Raw genomic sequence first — 23,525 nt, 5'->3', positions numbered from 1 at the left:
CTTTTTTTTGACAAAGTAAGTATGAATGTTTTGTACATACATAGTTGATTACAACATTTCTATCCCTCTAGTTAAATAAAAATAATGATCCTTGAAAATCCGCGATAATGTATTAGATTTATGGCGATGTTACGTCGTGCAATTTATAAAGAGATACATTTTTTGAGGTTGTGCAACAGGCCGGTAAGAACTTTTATTGAAAAATCATCTGGCGAGTTAATTTAACAGCCGTAAAATTTGAATTCCACATCGAACTTTTATCCTGGCAACACCGTCAAGAATACGTGGCCCGAATGTTATTCTCGTGTCAGTTTGTCTGTTTGTTTATTATTTTTATATAGTTTTGAGCCACGGAGACCTTCTAGATTCCAGGTAATGATGTAAAATATCAATATCTAGTACCCCCCATAAAATGGCGCACGTATCTGCCGTAATTAATTTATTAATCGACTTAGACTGGTTCAACCCCGGACCGATCTTGTCAATGTTGCTCAAGTTTTCAGGTCGAATTTACAAGCGATGTTTTAAATCAATCGCACAATTAATCGGGCCGATAACATATTGCTCAATAAACGAATCGATAAAATATTTTTTACCAATTTCACATCGTCTTTTCGCAATCTAGCGTCGTTACGTGTGTACTCTCGATTTCTATATTTCTTGTTATGACATGTCACTTTTTTACGGGATCGCTTTCTTACGAGATTGGTTCAGCTGATGATGGAGTCGCTCCCTCGTTCGGCCTTCTTCCTTCGCAATTGCATCATTCGCTCGATTTCAACCCACGTATAAATATTTAAATTATTTCCAAAATTAACCATATTAAACTCGATGTTACAATCGCAGATATCAACAGTTACGTGTGTATCTTTTTTATCTTTTCCGAATTATAAACCAATCTCCCGAGTTATCAACTTATTGACTCTTCACAGTATGCATTTTTATGCCTCTTTATTCCTAGTTCTAAATTTAGCAGACAATAGTCTCAATTCATCAGCTTAAGTAACAATTAAGAAATATGTACATTAATTAATAAACATGTATGATGTGTATATGCAAGTGCATAGATAACTGATGATATTTCATGTAAATAGGGGAACATTATATTTTAACCTGAAAATAATAAAATAATGATTCCTTCCCATCTTTTCCTAGTTCTGAATCCAATCCGTGCTGACTTCGTAGCGAGCTACCACTGCAATTATTGTAGCAAAAGTTGCATAAAAGTCGGACGATAAATCAAACACCTTTACAATGAGAGAACCGACTCTGGAGATATTTATTATTTTTAACATTTTAATGTAACCACCTTTTTCTAAAAATATTGTTCATAATTCGTTTTTTCTTAGTTAAGTATACCTCGATAAAGAAGCTTGTGTAGTTTAGAAACCGGCCGGTAGAAAAAAAAACAGTGGTTAAAAACTAAGTTGTTTTAACAAATTACAATGGGGGTGGAGAACATTTTAGAGAGGGGAATATGGAAGTCTAGGCATTTACAGGGCTTATGACCTGTCATCGGCTGGTTTAAGTGGCCACTTTACACACTGTAACATTCACAATTTTGCCTATCTTTGAAAATCCATATTTCTTCCATCTGTTAATTTGAATGAAGTAAAAGAGCTGACCTTTATTGTTGCGAAGAGATTCATCTAATTGAATTCTTTCAAATGTTATTGAATATTTATTTTGTTTTTGATTATTGTTTTTCATATTTTGACTTTCTTGGAACTGGGTTATTTATCCTAATTAGACAGTCAAAGCAACTTTATATTAATGAATATTTTATGTGTAAAAAAATAAAAAAACAACACCAACACAAATGATATTATCAGTCGATACCTATTCTCATCTTGTTGTCCTGTTTTAAATCTTAAGGTTCTTAAAACTTAGCACTAACTCCTTCCCAAAATGCAAAACAGCAAACTTCTTCAAAATATTAAGCATAAGGTGGTTCGATTTCGTGACTAACATTGAAGTCCGAAAATGGACGCAACAGCCCCCCATAACGAGTGTTTTGAGGATGCGGCAGAGGACCCGCACCCAGATTGCCTCCTCTCTGCACCTGCGAACTCCCGCCGTCCCGGAAGACTGTCGGTGACGATCTTTCGGCTTTATTCGGCGGAACTGAGGGGTGCGGGGTTGACGTGGGAGGAGGCGAGAGTGCCGGCTGGCGATAAGGTCTCCCGGAGACGTGAAGGATGTGGAAAAAGGAGGGATTTAAAAAAAAAAAAATTTTTGCACCACAACAGGCCAGGAGGCCCGATTACATCACAGAACACCCAGGCTTGAGAAAAATCATATTTAATTATTGTGTTCTCACCGGGAATCGAACCCGGACCGTTCGGTGTGCGAGTCAAGCGTCTTGACCACTACACTGCGGAGGCCCAAATCATGAAATAGGGCAAACTTAAACATATTCTTATGTGTGCTCTAATAATAACATCGTATGTATATTTCATTTACAAATATTTTATCAAAATTAAGTTTCAATTTAGGTTTTTTTCTTCATAATATTTTTTGGATGCCTTATGTCAAATTTAATTTTGTGACTTTATTATATTTATTATTGCGCTGTGTACGTAATTGGCGCTGTTGGTATTTTTTTATTATAATTTCTATGTATTATATCAATATAGCACTGTGTACACAGCAATAAATATGAATAATGTATAGATAGACAATGCAAAACAATGTGTGTCGTCGTCGATCTTAGTGTTTACAATATAATAATAGCATTGGATGCACCAACCTGAACCTGAAATATGAGCACACTTGTCTATAAATAAATATCATTTCCATTTCTACACAAGTTCGACAATCATACTTCTACTATACGCACAGTGAGAGTTGAAAATTCTTATAGCGTTGTAGAAATATGGAAATACAAGATTGTGCAAAAGATTAAATGGCTTTCTTTATATCTTTTAACAAACTAATCACTTTCAAAAAAGAAAAATGTAACCACATGTATAGGATTAGGTTGTTGAGGGTTGGAGTTGCTACCCCAGTTAGAGATTGACAGAGAAGACACGATGTTGCTGTTTAATGTGTATTTATTACATGGCGAATAAATAGTTAATTGTGTTGCGCGAGAACTACGTCGATGATGGGTTGAAAAGACTGCACTTGAACTACGTGCTGGAACTGAGTGACTTCGGCGAGCTGGACTGACTGACTGAACTGAACTTGTCGGGCTGTCTGACTGCGTCCTGTGGTCCCTTTTAGACCACGTTCCTTAGTAGTTCATTTCTTCATGGTAGGGACGATGTGAATGTTCTGCAGAATGATGCTCCCGATTTCATGTGCAATACTGATATAGTTGCATTAAATGTGATATTGGATTTGATAGAAAGTTATGACATGGCTTTCTTCGGTCATCATACTATTTCTGGTTAAACATTTAATCTGACTCGTGACTATGATCCCCACACATGTAACCGAGCAAATGATGCTCACTAGTTCGACCCCATCTAGAATATGCTTCTCCAATTTGGTATTCATTCTATAGGACTCATATTGACCATGTCGAGTCTGTCCAACACCGTTTTCTAAGAAAAGCGGCGTGGTTGCTCGGATTGCAAAGGGGTAATTACTATTCATATTTTAAATTGACTAATCTCTTAATCTAGAATAACGGAGAAACTTAGAATGGAGCTACATAGTTTATTTTCTTTTTGTTCAGCTTCTTGTACATATGTTTCTTCATATAGCCGTGCCCTATATATTATACATAAATATAATATCTAATATAGACATTATATTATTAAAGTGCAGGGAGATGACTTTCTTCAAATTTATCTACCGAAATATTTTTATAATACGAACTGTGACCAGAAGATTATCCTTGGTAATATCATCAAACGTTTACCATAGGGCACTGCGGTATTCAATCATATCCAGCGTATCTCGATCATCAAGTAGAGGAGGGTAATGTGATCAGCCTTACGCTTCAAGTACCATTTTAGAGACAGTGAAATACTTATACTTTTAACTGGGACCTCGAGCATGAGTGACTATTCTTAATCTTTTCCACATCTGCTCCTAAGTGTGGACATCGCCAGACGCCCCCGGAAGGCCCCAACCAGCACTCCCGCCTCCTCCCACGTCTCTTAGTTCCGCCGAATAAAGCCGAAAGATCTTCATCGACGGTTTTCCAGGACAGCAGGTGCGAAGAAGTGGCAGTGGCAGTGTCCAAGCCAGGTTAGGCTTGTCCTAGGAGGCTTCTGCGTCCGTTCTCGGACTTCAATGTTAGTTCCAACCACAGTATGCCTCATATTCTCCTCAAGTAACTGTACTTAAGTTTTATTTCTCTCTTTACAGGCGGACAGGACTGAACTGTAACTTCCTCACGATGAATCCACAGTTCATGGCCGGTCCCCAGCCGGCCTTCAACAACAACCCGCCGCCTCCGCAGAATGGGGCGCCGCCCAACGCCAACCAGATCAACGCCAACTTCTCCCAGAAGATGCAGGCCCTGAGCCTCGACCAGACGCAGAATGGGGCCTACTCCAACGGGCCCCCCAGACAGCTCCCGCCGGGACAGATGCCTCCCAGACAAGTTCAGCTGCCCCCCGGCCAGATGCCTCCCAACCAGATGCCTGCCACTCAGATGCCCCCCACCCAGATGCCTCCGAGCCAGATGCCTCCCAGGCAGCTGCCGCAGGGACAGTTTCCACCCCAGGGACAGCTCCCCCCTAGTCAGCTGCCCCCCAGACAAATGCCCTCTGGGCAGTTGCCTCCTCCGGCCAGCCAATTACCTCCCCGACAAATGACGCCGGGCCAACTGCCCCCCGGGCCCACACCCCCCGCCCAGCTGCCCCCCAGGCAGGGCCCCGCACCGCCGCAAGAAAATGGGACCGCATTCCCTCCCGCCACTAGCGTAGGCAGCCTCCAGCGGCCGCCCTCCCACCTGAGCTCGCAGCAGCCGTCACCCGCACCCAGTCAGACCCAGCCGCCGCCGCCGGCCCACGGCAAACCTAACTCGGGCAGTGGCCAGTTCCAAGCTCCGCAAGGACAGTTCAGCCAGGGCCTGAGTAACTTCCCGGGGCAACCGGCGGCCGCCCCGGCCGGCGCTATGCCCCCACTTCCCGGACAAGCTTACTCAAAATCCACGCAACCCGGATTTCCTCCTCAGCAGCCGGGCATGCCACCCTCGCAACAACCTGGGTTTCCACCCCAACAACCCGGACTGCCACCTCAGCAACCCGGGTTCCCCCCTCAGCAACCCGGGTTCCCCCCTCAGCAACCCGGGTTCCCACCTCAGCAACCCGGGTTCCCACCTCCGCAACTCGGGTTGCCACCTCAGCAATCCGGATTCCCACCCCAGCAACCCGGGTTGCCATCTCAGCAACCCGGATTCCCACCCCAGCAACCCGGGTTGCCACCCCAACAACCCGGGTTGCCACCCCAACAACCTGGTTTTCCTCCCCAACCTGGCTTCCAATCTCAGCAAATTGGACTCCCACCCCAACAACCGGGATTCCCACCTCAACAACCTGGATTTCCACCTTCACAGCCGGGGTTCGCGCAACAATCGAGCTTCCCAGCGCAACAACCGAGTTTCCCGTCCCAGCAAACCGGCTTTCCACCACAGCAACCCGGATTCCCTCCGCAGCAACCGGGTTTTCCGCCTCAGCCCGGACAGCAAATGGGATACCCGGGTCAACAGAGCCAGTACGGATATAACCAGCAAGCTCCCAAGAAACTGAATCCTGACCAAATGCCTAGTCCAGTAAGTTCTTTTCTGAATTATTTTATTTCACAGGTAATTGCTATGTTTTTGCACACTTCCTGAACAAAGCTATCGTCGCAATAGATCTACGCGGGTCGCAGTGTCCTCGGGAGCTTATGCAGCGCCGATCTCCAATATTTTCCGAATAACAATAAATTAACCATGTAAACTTGTTGCAACAGCGAGGGAAAACATTTTGAGAAGGGAATATGGAATTCTTGACATTTACAGGGCTTATGACCTGTCACATTCACCATCCTGCCCATGTTTGAACATCCACATTTTCTCGAATCTTCCCACCTGTTGACTTTTGCGAAGTAAAAGAGCTGAAACCTTCATCCGGCTGAACCGATTCCCCTACTAGGCAACGCCTGTGAACAATTTTCCAATTTTTATGCCTAAGTTGGATCAACAATGTCTAAACATCATAATGATGCCTTTAATTGTTTTATGCTACGATAATTACTATGTTTGTCTATTGTTTTGTGCAGATCCAAGTAATGATAGACGATCAGAACGTAAATGGGGGAGTATTTGTGACAAACGAGAAAGGACTCGTGCCGCCTCTAGTTGCCACCGACTTCACCGTGGACGACCAGGGAAACGCAAGTGAGATCTCATACTTACTACAACATTCTATCATGCATAGTATAAAATAAATAGAATTTAAAAGCGGTGTATCGCCAAAATCAGATCTAAGTTGTAATGTTAGGCTCTGGGTTCTAATATTAAGTTTTCTTATAGCTAGCTATAGAGGAGCCCAAACGTAGCAAAACCATTCTATGACTATTAAGTATTAAGTTAGCTACAGTTTCGCTAACTTAATATAAATATAAAATAGAATTTTGGAAAAAAATTGATCGGAACCAGCATGAACACGATCACAATACTAGAGAAAAGAACAAAATTAAATTTTATTTAAAGCAATTAAAAAGTATTACGAAATGGAAAAAAATATTTATGAAGAAAAAAACATATCAAAATTTAAAATAATGGTCAAGATATATGTGATAAACAATTTATAAATTAAATGTATTTGCAGTGTTATTATTAGAACACACATAACAATATGTATGATATGTGTGCCCTACTTTAAGATTTAAATAAAAAAAATATATAAAAAAATATATATTTTCTAACATAAAATAAACCAAATTCAAAAGAGAAAAAAAACAACTAATTGTTTGGAAAGTAAACGCCGTACATTATTACGATTATTTGTAAATAAATCTATGTTTAATGATTTTGTTATTACATTAAAATTGTTGAAAGTTCGCAATAAACGTGAGCTTTGCCTATAATTAGATAAAACAAGATGAGTTAGAAGAAAAGGTTTATTTCTAAAAACTTTTGGAAGAACATTAATTCAGAGCTTGGATAGTAATTCTGGACGGTCAATTGAACCAGAGGCAATTTCCAATAGATAAATTATATTAGCTATTTCCCAATGTTTTTGCAGAGGTAGGTGATGTTTTTTTTAATACATATTTTAATGTATTATTATTACCGCTAACTTATATAGCACCATTTTTGTAATAATTTTCTCCTCGAGAGTGCTTTACAAAGCCATTCTATAGATAAACAAATTTAATTAAAACAATTTATTTTGTTATCACAATCTACGGATTTATTAAAATGATCAGATCAAACGATTGATCAAATTTAAAGTCAAGCTTCAACCGGAAACACAAGTACTTGACAAATTTATTTTGTATATTTTTAGTCTGTGATATCTGCACATTGTAATAGGATTCCATATTTATGATGCGTATTATGAGGAAGCTTGTCATTAGGATCCGCCTCCGTCTGTCTGGAAGCCTCCTGAAGAGAGACGCCGACTTCTGTCACCGAGTGTCCATCTTGTAGGACTCTTCCACGTAATACCGCCAGTTTTTCCGTGTTATCTCTTCGCCTCATATTATGGCCGAAGTGCCCGAGAGCGCAGCATGGGCTGTCCGTGGTATTCGCAACATTATCACGTGTCCATCTTTGTTATCTTTCTCTCGAGGTCTGCAGAAACCTGCAGTGTAGAATATGGCTAAAATTATGGTTGTGACAATTTTTATTATCTTAGTGACACTTCGTTGTTGCCAAACTTTTTTCAATTTCTCCATCGCAGGGTGAGCCGTAACATTTCTCCTCTCGATTTCGGGACCGCACCGTCCTCTGTTTACTGTCATTGAGCCCTGATAAATATAAACTCGCAATTTCCCTATATTTTATTTGAGCAAAGTGGAGGCTCCTCTTAGAGGAAAAAAGCATCGGAAAATATGGCCTATGTCAAAGTTCACACACAATATATTTTTGTAAATAATTAACGCAAGAATTTAAATCATGTAGCCACAGAATGAGGAAGTTCGGTGTCTTTTTTTGTTTATAGAATATTAAACTAAGCCAATTATTTTTTTTTATATATCGTATTATCAGCGCTATGATTTTTTAAAGTTTTGTATTTCTAAAATAACTCTGCGTGTGACGTCAGAGGTTGTTCGATGACAGTTCTTCCGATTGGTTCGTGGTGATGGTTTATGGTGACCAAACTGGATATTCTTCATAGCTCTCATATCATCGGATGGTTCATATGAACCAGTGACGTCATTCAAAGTAGTGCTTTTTTCACATTTTTACATTTTTTTGTACATTTATAAGAAATTTTACCGTACAATTCAATGCTCTAATTTTTACCCCGCTCAAGAAAACATTTTTTGTTACCAATTTCCCGTAGGGCTGAAGTTCCCCAGTGTGTTCTGCGCAAATATCCATATCATAATTACCTAAAATGTTGAAGAGATGTAAACATTACGGATGGCTTGTTTTATTCTAATGAGTGTGAATAATCAAATATTTTGCATAATTTTGTATATTAAGGAGAGGCACTAGGCTATGATTAGCAAAAACACACTTTTCATAGGTAGATGTATCAACAATACCTCAATCGACGCATCGTCTGTCCAGCTCCGATGTTTATCTCTGGCTAAATTTTTAAAGACAAGTATGCATTCGACTGAAAATAACATTGCCTCGGTCCCCCCATACAAATTTATGTGAAAATTGCGTACTTCATAATCAATCAAATATAACAATGTCTAGGTAAATGACAGTACAGATATCATCATCATTCTCTTTTCGCATCTAATGACGTTCAACGCTTTTGGAACATGCAGTGTTTGAACAGTCAATGTTGTTGACTGCTGGCAACAAACTAAATGACAGACCGCGCTCAAACTTAGCGTCAATATAGAGTACAGTTATGCCTACTAAGCGGGAAAGAAAAAATATTTACGCGGTCCTTTTAAATTACTCATTCCTGGTATTTATTAAACAGAATGTAAAATCACTTTTTAATAGTAAACTTTAGATCTTTTTTTAACAATTCCAATATTTTTTTGCACCACAACAGGCCAGGAGGCCCAATTACAGCTGTGAATTACAACACAGAACACCCGGGCTCGAGAAAAACGCATAAAATTTTTATGTTCTCACCTGGAATCGAACCCGGAACCTTCCGGGCGTGAGTCGAGCGTCTTGGCCACCATAAAATTTTCTCAGCGTGCATATTTTAAAAATAATTTACTATTTGTCGGTAATAATGCCCGCAGAATGCCTCGTTTGTTTGCCCATTTCGCACCCACAATGCCAGGAAATAACTTCCAACGGTTGTGTTTGATTTACATTGAATGTATTTTCACAGGTCCTCGATTCATCAGAAGTTCCATGTACAGCGTACCGGCCACACCGGACATGATCAAGCAGACAGCGATGCCCTTCTGTGTATTGGTGAGTGAGCTTCATCGTTCGTGTTAATATTTATGTATTACCATCAGTCCACAAACCGGAAGTCATTTAGGATCTACGTAGTGTTTGAGTGAAACCTTTTCAGAAGCATTTCCTCTTGTACTTAACCACTTTATTGCGTAATATGTACTTACATTTATATGTTAATTACTTCTCCGAAACAGTGGATTTACACTTCGAATCTTATAACAGGAAAAAATATCTTATGGCCTGGGTATTTTACATACTTTTACTGTCCCGCATCCCGCCTTATATATTTTTTTAAATGTGGAAATTAAACAAATAACTGACAAATAAATTAATATATTGTTAGAATTACTTTAGGAGCCGCGCGTCGAGACAAGGGGATCTGGAATTTCGAAATATTCATAAATTACAGTGAAAATTCAATTACTTCAAAGTGATATAAATGCATTGAGAGTATTATTCAACCTACTCTATCTGGGATTATGAAAGGATGTTTTAATAAAATGTGTGTAACCGGCTCACGGCGCATTACAGAAAAGGCATTTTTGACCGTTTTTACATAACTTCCTGCATTTATTTCTCATAGGATTTTTAAAATTTCGATCGTATACCTTATATGTCCATATAGAATTTGAACCGGGTTGTGATCCCGTGGTTAGTGTCGCGGACTCACGGATCAGAGCTCCAAGGTTCGCAACCCGCTCTACCGTAACTTAGTTACCATTTTCAAATGGTGAGTTATTTACAACTCATTAAAAATGGCCCAAAAATTTTAATATTTGGGTAAATCATAAAAACGCCAATATTTCTTAAAAAAAAAAAAACCAGTTCAATCATCAGTAATATTGCTTCTGTTGGAATGATGCAAAGTGATGTTTCTAATATCTGACCCTTAAATCGTATAGATTATATAATCATTATTTACACTAGCAGCTATCGAGCTGATGCGTGTACATTTAATACATTGTGTATCAAACAAAGAAAATACGAGTAGTAAGCTCATAAACCGAGTGTGCAGCAACCACTTTCTCGGGAAGGCCATTCCAGTCCCCCTCAACTCGGTTTGTCAGGAAGTTTTTCCTGGGGTCGATTGTGAAGGAGGTTGTGTTTCATTTTAATGAATGGTATCTGAGATGGCGGTTATTATTCATAGTGAATATTGATTTTAACTTTGGTACATTATATTGCTCCGTTAAGATTTGAAATGTTTAATCGAGATATGTAGAAAAAAAATATGTTAACGCTTTCTCAGACTGTGCCTGTTTTTAATGTTGTCGGTGTTGCGTCCAGGTGTCCCCGATGGCGGAGGTGGGCAGCGGCGAGCGGCCGCCGCCGCTGCTAGACGTGGCGCGGGCGACCGGCAGCCCCGACCTGGGCCCCGTGCGCTGTTCGCGCTGCAAGGCCTACCTGTGCCCCGCCATGCGCTTCGTGGACGCCGCCCGCCACTTCCAGTGCGCCTTCTGCAAGACCACCACCGAAGGTGACCGACACATCCCGATCTCGGTTGTTATTTTTATTAAAAGGCATTCGACCTTTATCTCCAGTTACAAAATTTTCCAATAGTCGATTCCTGAAACTATATATAATCCTAATAGACATTTCTTAAAACGGGCTCTGTGTATTAATTTATGTTATTTTTGCTTAAGGATTTGTGTGATTTCAGTGCCTATGGAATATACCCAGTACATAAACACTTGTCAGCAGTACGGACAAGCAATACCCGAGATGTCTTTAGGATGTTATGAAATGGTCGCCACCAAGGAATACTGTCGGGTAAGATTATAATATGTTTATACGGGTGCTGTCTAAATACCGTATTACCCCCTTCCTTGCGAGTAGAAAAATATAAGCTTTTGCCTTGTTTGGGAGGGTCGTAGTCACGAGCGAGCGATGCAATGGAGAGGGGGTAGCGCTAGATTTTTGTTTTTTTTAAAACATTTTTAAAGAAAGAATAAAAGCATTGACAAACATAAGGGATATCAAGACAAGATCTGGACGGTTTATTTAGTGCTCGTTTAAACCGTTGTAAACTTAAACCAAAAAAAGTCCAGATCTTGTCTCGAGTTAACAATACGACAAAGACCGGTCATTGGAGAATTAAGGCCAAAATTTGTCCTACGCTGCTCGATGAACATTGTTTCTCAACCTACGAGTCGGAATATGGAATTTTACCTGTCTCAGAAATGATGGAACATCGATTATTCCATTTAGTATGCCGAACATATATATATAGAATCAATATTAATTCTACGTTTTTGTATACTAGAAATATTTAACATGGACTAGAGTCCATGTTATACAGAATATCAGCATAAGAATAATTACCTCTCTCTAGTCCAAGCATCCAAGCTACTTTTCGAAGCAAGCGATGTTGGACTGATTCAATGTGATTTATGCGATTCACATAGAATGGAGACCAGACCACGGAGGCAACTAATCTGTCCGATGCGAGTTTATTATCGCATTCCAGTTCCATTATGATCGGTCAAGTCGCTGGGGACTTAAAATCGACGTCGATAAACATCCGCGATTGAGCCACTGTCATTGTAATCATGTTTGAATTTGTGTCGATGCTCCGAGTACGACTAGTGTAATATGTGCCCGAGTGCTAGGCACATTACTAAACAGAGTGTCGTTGTCTCGGTCCCCAGAACAACGTGCTGCCGTCGCCGCCCGCGCTCGTGCTCGTGCTGGACGTGTCGTACAACTCGGTGCGCAGCGGGCTGCTGCAGCTCGTCCTGGCCGAGCTGCGCGCGACCCTCGCCGCGCTCCCGCCGCAGCAGCGCGTGGGGCTCATCACCTACGGCAGCACCGTGCACTTCTACAACATCAGTGTGAGTAATAATAAGAAGGGAATTCCGGTTGACATTAAAATGTACTTTCTGTCTCTGAATACGGGGCATTTTCCTCAGTTTTTGCTCGCTAGAGATAATCTCAATATTTAGTTAGTAGTCGGTAGAATTTTTTTCAAAATCTTTAATCCCACTCTGATATTTTATTTGGAATTTAACGTAGAAGTGTGTCCGCGTAGATCAGTCGCACGTAACATTCGCCTCGTGTTTCAGGAAGGGCTAGCGCTGCCGCAGATGCTGGTGGTCGGCGACGTGCAGGAGGTGTTCGTGCCCCTCTCCCAGGGGCTGCTGGTGGAACCAGCGCGCGCGGGGCACTTACTGGACGCCCTGGCTGCGCAGCTGCCCACCATGTTCCGCGACAACAAGGACACGGAGACCATACTGCTGCCCGCCGTCCAGGTAAGGACATAAAAGTCACCCTGATTCCGACATCTGTCGGCTGTCGGAAGCTCGAGACCGCAGGTCAATAGCGCTGTTGTTGCAGGCCGGCCTGGAGGCCCTGAAGGCCGCAGAGTGCTGCGGGAAGCTGCTGGTGTTCCACTGCTCGTTGCCCACGGCGCCCGCCCCCGGCCGCCTGGCTAACAGGGACGACCGTAAGCTGCTGGGCACCGACAAGGAGAAGACCATACTCGGTAAGACGACCGACCATTCCATTCTTAATATTAACTCCGTAAACAACATTTAAAAAAAAAATTGCAATGTCTTTTGGTGTTGAGATACTACAGGCTTATTACAAAATATTACAAATACTTTTATCACTACGAACAAAGTAATAAGCGATGATTGGAAGCGTTTCTGGAAGGCTTCCTTCGGAAGGGTCTCAGCTGCTCCGTTGTGGCCCTCTCTATGTTGGGATTGACGTCAAAAGGTTTTCCTTCCAGCGTGATTTTTATTTTTGGTGAGTAAGGTGGATGTGGACAGACAGGAACCTTTATTTTCGGCCAAACTTGCGGATCAGAAGCTAGGTTTTGCGACAAATTTCACAGTTTGAACCAATCACTTTTATGTCACTTTTTCGTCTGTTTTCGAGGTCGTATGACGTTCCAACCGTTGCTCTTCTTTGACCTACTCATTTCTACTTTTAAATCGCTCAAACCACTTGTAAACAGTTGTCAGAGTCACCGCATTATCGCCATACACTGATTTTAACATTTCACGAGCTTCTTCGGAACCTCAAACAAAACTTGATGTCCGGCAGACTGACAAGTCACAACTCGTTCAAACCTAACACTGACTATCTCGACGGATCGGGCTACCGGAATCGTCACTTTGTATTTGTAATATCTAATGGAGTTTTGCAACTAATTTTGCGTTGTGTCCAGCTCCGCAGACCAAAGCCTACAACGAGGTGGCGCAGGAGTGTGTGGCGGCCGGTTGCGGAGTGGAACTGTTCCTCTTCAACAGCTCGTACATCGACGCTGCCACCCTCGGCCAACTGCCCCGCCTCACCGGTGGTTCCCTCTACAAATATACGTATTTCCAGGTAACCTATTTACGAATATTACAATTTTTGAGTTTAAATAACTCGCCATTAGAATATGGGAATCATGTCGGTGCAGAGTGGGGTTTGAACCTCGAACCTCCGATCCGCGAGTCCGCAACACTAGCCTTTTATTTATTTCATTACCGACCGATTTCAGAGCTAGATGAGCTCCTTTATCGGGGGTTAATTGTGAATTTGATACACATCCTATTTTATAATGTTGACCGTATCTTAAGTCGAATACATATCTTCATATAAATAATATTTTTTAAAAATAAGAAAATTTTCAAACCATCTGATAGAAAATAATCATAATTTCAATAAAGACACTGTATTAAAGATTCTGCATGTTAAGAATAAAACATTCAAATTAGACAACTTGACAACACAATAAATTATTGAATTTCCACTCCATACAAAATACTGCTTTCTTCTTCTTCTTCCAAGTCGGTCCCTCAATGCTGAGGATCGTGATCACCATGAACACTTCTAATTAGTCTGTTCCACTCCAGTCTGTCCTCAGCCCGACGTACTGACTCATCAAATTTTAGCCCCGTAGCCACCTTTATTTGGTCAGTCCATCTATATAGGATTCTACCCCGGCTTCTCCTACCTTCAACTCGGCCAGACATTATTGCCTTTTCTAGATTGTCTGGCTCACGTCTAGCAATATGTCCAAAGAAAGACAGTATCCTTCTCAAACACACCACTGATAGACGAGTTGTAATATGGAGCTCTTCTAGTATCGATGCATTCGTCTTTCTGGCTGTTCAAGGCACTCGCATCAGCCTTCTCCAACACCACATCTCGAATGCATCGATCCTCTTCCTCTCGTAGGCACGCATTGTCCACGTTTCAGCCCCATAAAGGAAAACTGAGAATACCAGGGCTTCCATCAACCGCTTTTTTGTGTTTATTGATATACCTTGATCTCCCCAAATCTTCTCCAAACGGTTCATTGCTTCTTTGGCCATTTGAATCCTGCGACCAATCTCAGGTCTGTAACTGCCGTTGTTGGAGATAAGCGAGCCGAGGTACACAAAGTCATCTATCAGTTCAAGGTCTTACATCTGTCTTGTCCTTAGGAGACTGCCAGCTCTGTCTACAATCATTAGCTTTGTATTACTTTTATTTATTTTAAGACCCAGAGCCTCACTCTCCAGCTCTATCCGTCTGAAGGCTTCTGCTAGCTCGTTTTCATCTTTGGCAATCAGTGTCGTGTCGTCTGCATATCTCAAATTTGATATTTGTTGACCTCCCACTTTGACACCACCATTCCACCCATCCAGCGCTCTTCTCATGATATATTCACCGTAAAGGTTGAAGAGTTTCGGCGACAAGATGCAACCTTGACGCACACCTCTTTCTGCTTTAAATGGAGCTGACAGTGCATTCCTCTTGCTGACCCATCCATGTGTAAATTTTTCACCAGTAATGTGAGATGCTGTGGCACACCCATCTCTAGCATGCAATACTGCTTTACAAAGACCATTTAATTACCTCGGTATGTATTTGACTTGAGACACTTTTAAAATTATTAAAAGGATTTATTTTAAATTTCCAATTGTAGTTCCAAAATGGGTCAATAATAAAATAAATAAAAAGCTATTAAAAACAACGAAAACTGTGTTGTGGTCCGGCGGTAATATTATGGACTCTTATATTTGAGTAAATAATAAGAACTACATTTTAAAGTACATATTTCTCATTTGAAAAATATATATGTAATAATCTACTCTTCTATAAAATAAAAAAGAGTAACGTACTGTTGTCTTCCTCGGAGCGGTCGGTATATTTCAGTTGAAATTTGTTTGAAGCTGTTTATGTATCGGCTTGGGATAGTTAGTTCATCATATTTCTTTTGATTTTCAGGCTGATTTGGATGGCGAGCGCTTCCTTTGGGACCTGCGCCACGTACTGACTCGTCCGACGGCGTACGACGCCGTAATGCGCGTGAGAACTTCTACGGGAGTTCGCGCAACCGACTTCTACGGACACTTCTTCATGTCCAACACCACAGACGTGGAACTCGCCACTCTCGGTACGGAATTTTAGTTATTAGCTTTATTAAGCTAAAAGTTAAACACCGTACAATTATAATTTGTACCTCAAACAATGCGACTATCACGATTGCCCGTGGTTGCCTCATCAACATAACGCTATAGTTTATTGGCTTTTTAAACACGTGGTCACATTTAAAATTGGTATTGCGAAGTAACTAATTACTATTAAATTTTTCATACATTTTTGAAAAACTTGCCCTAATTCTTACCGCTTGTAAGGAAATATTTTTTGTATCCAATTTACCGGAGCGCTGGACTCCTTTGAAAGTTGGTGTTAAATTAAATAAAATGAAATCAATTTCCTTCTGATTATTTATGATTTAATTTGTTTCTTTCTCGCAACAGATAGTGACAAGGCCATCGGTGTGGAGATCAAACACGACGACAAATTGACGGGAGAAGATGGCGTATATATTCAGGTTAACATTTTTTTATCTCTGACATTGCTAGTACTGTTATTATTTATAATAAAAAGGAGGTGCAACTTCGAAGCTTTTTCGCAAACATCGGTTAACCTGTGGCTAGAAGCTTCGGTTACGCTCGAGATTTTCCCATTTGATTTTTAGAGATATCACAATAATTAAATGTGCCAATTTCTTGACTGTTTTTGGTATATTGGGGGGGTTAAAAAAACCCCACCATGCGCCAGGGGTGAATCATCTATATAAGCGATTGTTACCATTATATTTTACTATCCATAATGTTTTACCGTAACTTTATTTACAGGAAAACAAACAAATAATAATTATTTATTATAAATCATTGCCACCGTTTGTATTTTTCTCTATTCTCTATTTGTATATTAATAAAACGTGCCCAGCACCAGCAGTGAGCCAAGAAACTAGCCGATTATTCCAGAGTCAAAGAGCTCTAGTTTTTTGTACTGCGATTCGCCACTCAGCGCCTAAGTCACCGCAGGGGTCGCCGTACACTGTAAATGTGCGGCTGTATGTTGCAGGTGGCGCTACTGTACACGCACGTGAGCGGGCAGCGGCGCCTGCGGATCCTGAACCTGTCCTTGAACGTGGCAGCGCAGATGGCGGACGTTTACCGCTGCTGTAACCTCGACACCATCATTACCTTCCTCACCAAACAAGGTAGCCTACTCTCCGCCTGATGTGATCAATGTTTCCAAGATTATTTTGTTTGTAATACTACTCGTACATTGGTTTTAGTCATGGCCACGGACCTAATTTGGAATCAACACTGTGTTCCAAATAAGCAATTATTCACAGGTTACCATTATATCTAGTACTAAAACAAGCTTGCAGATTACAAATATTATTTGAAGATTCTCTATTCGGAACTAGTATTTCGAACATTATTTTCAAAATACTATTTTTCTTTGATAGGATACCCTTGACATATTACTTATCACACATAACACGTGGCCTTTGAAGTGGCCGTTTTTGGCATTATTCATTTTAAAAGGAATCGGCCAGTGCTCGGTGCTAATAGTTACTGCTGAATGTCATTGTGGTATTTTTTAATAAACTTTTGTACAAGTGTTGTATTAAAATAATGTGAAGTTAATAATAATTGTTGTTTGAGTTGATGTTCATAAAACCACATAAAAAAATAGCCATTTGTAATTATACTACTCATATATTATGTACTTATATGTCAACAAATTGATGAACATTTTTTGTAGGTGACCTGTAAAAAAAAAACACCGCTCGCCACTGCTGTATTCCTTCACTGTCATACAGAGAGCCTAGAATAATGTGAATGTACTGATTTACCGATGTCAACTTGTGATCAATCAAGTACCGTGTGCATTTGATTGATCACAAATTGACAAAACTGCAGTGAGGGGTACTATGGAAGCTTTTAAAGTTTTTGTTTTGGTTTTTTCACTGTTGTTTATAAAGAAATATTACATTTTCACTAAATTAATTTACAAAAATTGATACTGAGTATGCAAAACTGAAGAAAAACACTAGTCTTATGAACAGTTTTGGAAAACAGGTGGGTGCTTTTATTGAAGTAATCAATGGACCTCGGTCCATATGCGTCTGTAACAAAATTTTAAAACCTTTTTTATCGTTCATTTCACATTTCATTAAAATTAGAGTACACATCACTCGATCGTGTTTATTATTTTCTTAGCTGTATGGCGCCTGAGCGAGCACACGGCCAAGTCCATCAAGGAGGGCATCGTGGCGCGCTGTGCGCAGACGCTGGTGTGTTACCGCAAGCACTGCGCCAGTCCCACCAGCGCCGGGCAGCTCGTCCTCCCCGAGAGCATGAAGCTGCTGCCGCTGTACGCCAACTGCCTCATCCGGAGCGACGCTCTCAGCGGAGGTGAGAGGCCCCATACGTATAGTTGATTATATGAGTAATGGCAATTGAATGCGTTCCACCGCGCAGCCGCACCGTTTTTAATTGCAAGTTTGTAATTGTAAAACAGCAAGTTTGTAATTGGAATGTCGCTTAGCTGACAACAGCGGTGTAGGCTTATGCGGGTAAGCCATTTTTGTTATTTTTACAGGACGGGTAAAAAATTATTATTTTATTGAAGTGAGGCGGGATTAGACAGAGTATTTAATATGCGACAGATAAAGGATAACCATTCGTTTTAAGGCATAATTAAGTGGAGCTTTTTTAATAAAATAAGCAATTTTTTTATCTTATCGTCCTGTAAAAATAGCAAAAATGACTAACGCGCTGTTTGATTTGCATTAATCACATGTGTCACAGTTCTCGTATAGCCCGTACTGTTAAGAGAGTGTAACCTATCACCGGGCTGTGTCCGCAGGAGCAGACATGTCGTGCGACGACCGCAGCTGGGCCATGCAGGCGGTGCTGTGCGCGGACGCCGCGGGGTGTCTGGCGGCACTCTACCCCTCCCTGCTGTGCCTGGAGCCCCTTCTGCGAGGGGAACCCCCCGAGCCCCTTCGCTGTTCCTATGAGAAGATGCGCGACGACTCGGTCTACCTGCTCGGTGAGTACTGCTAGAGACTACATTTAGCTTATTTTTTTTTAGTACTTAACTTACTTATTTCAGTCTGAAACCGTCCTGCTGGAATAGACTTTTTTCTTGGGACCGAGGTGGAATTGAGAAGTCGGAGAGCTTCCAGTTATGACCCCATAAATTGGTATTGGGATTTAATTGATAAATCTCGTGCAGGGGGCAGTCATAGTCATCATTTAGTATCTTATAAGTTTCTATCGAGTGTCACACGAGTAGGCCTCCGTCACTGGCATTTGGGGGATTTTTGTAGCACATCTTCGGACTCTTTCTTATCTGATGTGCGTTAATAACCGATGTTCGTGTGTCCGCAGAGAACGGAGTGCACATGATGGTGTGGGTGGGCCAGCAGGCGCCGGGCGAGCTGGTGCGCGCGCTGCTGGGCGAGGGGGGCGCGGAGGGCGCGGCGCCGGACGCGGGCGAGGCGCTTCGGCCGCTGCTGCGCGAGCGGCGCGCGCTGCGGCGGCGCCACATGCGCCTGACCGTGCTGCGCGCGCGCGACAAGCTGGAGCCCGTGTTCCGCCACTTCCTGCTGGAGGACGCGGACGCGGCGGGCCCGTCCTACGTGGACTTCCTGTGCCTCGTGCACAAGGAGATCCGCGCGCTCCTCTAGGGGCAGCTGGCCGCTCACTGGACCTACCTCAGCGGCTGACAACACAATTATTCTTACGCCTGATGTATTTACCTCGTCCCGTCCGATCCGATGGACCGCTTACATTATGAAATCTGTCATTTTACAACAGATTTCAACATGGCTCCCATGCGCACTAAATCATCCGAAGGGTACAGCTAAAACACGCACGTTGCATTTTTTCCACTTTCTATATGGCATTACTGCCATTTCTTTCCTCCTAAATGAGCTCGATAAAATGGAATATTCCAAATTAACAAAATGTGGCCCCCTCTCTTATAAATTTATAGGAAATAAATATGGGGTCACAACTGGCAGAAAAACAGTCAAAATGCGACGAGCTCGTTTTTGTCAATTCAAGTAAAGGAGTTTCTTTTTTTCTGTGATTATACGTAAACATTGAAAACCATTTTATTAAATAAATGAACCCAGAGTCCCACAAATGAGTCCTGTAAAATTCATTATTTGTGAAATAAATGTAACTAACGTACATGTTACGAATGAAATTATTATGTCCGGTCTAAAATGACACATTTTATGTACAAGCTCCTCAATCAATCGGATGGTCGAAATGTTAGTAAATATTTGTATGTAATCTCTTACTGACTTTTTATGTGTACCGGTTTCTAGACGAATCCGTCTCTTCGTGAGAACATTGTTTTCTGTAAATAATACCACAGTAGAAGTAGAAGTGTCGGTGCGATGAGCGCTTCTCCGAAGAGGTGGACTCTACTCGAATCCGGCAGATTTAATAAATCGGTAATTTATTATTTTATTTACTATGATTTGTTGAAATGTTCGACGCTTTAAATATAAGTAGCGAATCAAATGATGGCACATCGCAGCAATATTATGCCAATCTACGATTAACAAACGACGGCCACTGCGCCTGTTGTCCCAATCAGGCCGGCAGGCCCGGGAGACAGTCGCACCGCCGTCCCCGTTGTGGGAGATAAAGTAATATTAGCAACTCCCGTCTCGATATTATTCCTCGCACGGAAGAACTTTATACGACGTACGATGGTCCCACGACTTCTGTCGGGTTGCGAGACATTTCAAGAATGAGATGGGAATCTGTTTTATATAAAATTAGATAATTATTATGTAATTTGTTCACTTCAGTATGGAAAAACGCAAGTTTTTATTGAAATCAACAGATGTTACAGTGAACCCCCCTTTTTACGGTTTTCAAGGGAGCAAGAAAAAAGTGTAAAACTGGGGAAATTATTAATGTCATCATCATTCCCTTTCCGCACCTTATGGTGCATAGGGTACTGCGTTGGCACACCGATCGCGGCGTATCTCGAAGGTAAGATGATCAGTCTTACGCTTCAGGTACCAGTCCAGGGACTGTGAAATATTCTGTGAACATAAAAATAAAATTGATTTGCTAGACTATAGTGTAAATATACTACTTCCAGATAAACTGTAATAATTGGGGAACGTTAATATTTCACCTATTTGCAAAGATTTCATTAAAAATATTTTTATATTATCTTTTCAAACAATATTATGTTATCTGTTTTTTTTTTAATATTTAATTTAAAAACGTGTTAAAATTATTTTATGTGTACATTTTAAAAAAACCGAAATAAAATTTCAAATTTGGATAATACATACAATAATTTTTCCCCTAAATGTTGGGAAATTTTATTTACATGGTATTACTTTTTTTTCTATGGCATCACTAAATGTCATTTATTTAGAACGCGGAAAAACTGTTTCATACTTTTATGATAACTTTTTGAACCATCTTTTTTTTATATAACTTTTAATATTTCTATTGTTTTTTAAACTTTGCGTCGCAATTTATTGATATGAAGATTTTATTGTTTCCTAAACACAAGTTGACACACGTCAACTGCGTGTCTTGATTTGTAACATGTCAATTGGCAACATGGCGTTTCTATTCAAATGAAAACTCAATCTAAACAAAGACATTTAAAAAAAAGGTCAATTACGCTGCACTTGCTTTGAATTTAGTTAAGACAATTTACCCTTTATTAGTGTCGACCCGCTTTTATGCTTCATTCGCATCGTACACTCGGTGGCGCGCGGAACGCCATATCATTTTTAGTTCTACACAGTTTTGGCTTTTTTGATGCATCAAATGAATTTTGAAAATTTTAAAACGTAAAACCTTAATTGGGAGCAATATTTGTTTGAATGGAACTCAGGTTCCACCAATGTTCAGACATTTCAGTGTAAAAAGCGGGAAAGCTTATTTTTATTAAAACTAATTTTATAATTGAGGAAGTAAAAACGAGGTTTTACTGTATATTATTTTTTTTACCAACTGTCTGTGAACTCACCGCCTGTTATATTGAAATTTTAATATGCAAAGTGTGGTTGACCGAATTTTGTGGTTACAATTTATAAATTTATTATGATATCGACTGAGCTTTTTGTAAACACAATCTGTCGTAGTTGGAAGATATTGCTTCGGATAATCTGTTGCATATGAAAATCACGTCTTAAGTCGAAATTATCAAGAATTTGTAAGCAAACTCATAAAAGTCATATAAATGAGCAGTCCTAGCACGTTTGCAATTTTATTTGTATTTTAGTGAAAATGCCTTGTAATATTTAACGAAATTTTGATATTGATAATGTTAATAAAAATTACACTTAAAATTTTTGATTCGCTTTTTATTCATGGTAATTTAAATCTGTTTATTTCTCATTTAAATGAATGTTTTTTAATATGTAATTCTAAATTATTAAATTTTATTTGTTAACACTGAAGTTGTACGTAGGTACAAAATTTTGTAGAAAAGCATGGAAATTCTTGAAATCATTGGAAAGTGCATGTGTTTTCATTTGTATAAGTATCTTTTATTTTTATATGACTTTCTGCTAGTAATGAAACATTCAAATATTTAAAAATATCCATAGCGGTGACAAGTTTTTTTTTCTGTTTTGAATAACCATTATTATTTATCGATGAAGAATTGAAAGGAGAGTGGAATAATTTTCCATTTGATCCTTCTAAAAGTGATGATTGCCGAAACTTGATTGATTTTATAAACCACTGTATATAAGTTTGATAATAAGTTTTGTACTTCACGCTAAATAAAACATTCTTAAAAAATGGAATAGAATGTCTCTACCTGATTGTGTTCAACGGTGAAAATAAATGTTAAAAAAATATTTTATGATGCATATTTTTTTCAAATGAGAGGAAAATGAAAATCGCCATAGCAATATTAATGCATATGTGTAGATCATCACTAAATGAAATGAACCAGTCTGAGGTTGTGACAAAGTGACATTTTGACCATCATAGATCCAGATCCAGCCAGCTGGGGAGCGATCACGAACAATATCTTCATCCCTACTGCTATGTTAATTGTCATTCCGGGCTCAATGTTCTTATTTCTATTTTGTATATTTTAAATAGCCACCTCAGAACGATTTTAAATTAAAATAAATCACAATTGCAATCGCTTGAACATTATTTTTGTCACTTCCGGTGTGTAGATATGTGTACCGTGGGGTACGAGTGCACTCGATAGATATCGATGTACTTGCCTCAGAACTCGAAGATAGTGTATCTTCATAATCACTTTGGAGAATTTATCTCTAAATATACCGTCATAGTGAAGGTATGGCCAACGTATCGCCCCCCAAGAGTCTAGAAACAATTTAATGTCTTTTAAAATATATTGGTTTAAGAAACTGTATTAATGCTAATCTATGGATTATGGGCTTATGGTTTAAAGATTAAAGAAATACCTACGAAATTGATGATTTAAAATAAAATAAAAATAGGACGCATTCTCCGCCGAGCATTCCATCATCATCATCGTTCTCTTTCCACACCCAATGGTGCATGGGGCACTGCATTGATACACCAATCGCAGCGTAGCTTTATCATTTTTTGTTACATGAAGGTAAGATGATCAGTATTACGCTTCAGTCCAGGGACTATGAAATATTCTAGCCTAAAAACACCTTTTTAAATCAATATTTCATGTCAACCATGGTGGGAATCGAACCCGAGACCTCTCGCATGGTAGATAAACGTGCTGA

At 40.2% G+C, this 23,525-nt stretch overlaps 1 protein-coding gene across 1 annotated transcript; it reads left to right on the top strand.

The window, feature by feature from the left end:
• The first annotated feature begins 273 nt into the window (after positions 1-273).
• Positions 274-19,990, top strand: Sec24CD (COPII coat complex component secretory 24CD). The gene is made up of 16 exons (XM_088239278.1): positions 274-372; positions 4,321-5,731; positions 6,223-6,340; positions 9,423-9,508; positions 10,784-10,973; positions 11,157-11,266; positions 12,145-12,327; positions 12,559-12,744; positions 12,830-12,977; positions 13,668-13,828; positions 15,701-15,869; positions 16,237-16,310; positions 16,850-16,988; positions 18,001-18,195; positions 18,650-18,835; positions 19,177-19,990. The coding sequence occupies exons 2-16, from the start codon at positions 4,352-4,354 to the stop codon at positions 19,473-19,475; spliced, it is 3,624 nt and encodes a 1,207-aa protein (XP_088095404.1). The 5' UTR covers positions 274-372; positions 4,321-4,351; the 3' UTR covers positions 19,476-19,990.
• Positions 19,991-23,525: the final 3,535 nt, after the last annotated feature.

Source organism: Micrasema longulum, unplaced genomic scaffold (assembly GCF_059751315.1).
Source record: "Micrasema longulum isolate JH-2025_06_02 unplaced genomic scaffold, ASM5975131v1 h1tg000114l, whole genome shotgun sequence".
Classification (NCBI taxonomy): Eukaryota; Metazoa; Arthropoda; class Insecta; order Trichoptera; family Brachycentridae; genus Micrasema; species Micrasema longulum.
This window is presented reverse-complemented; position numbering and strand designations above follow the sequence as displayed.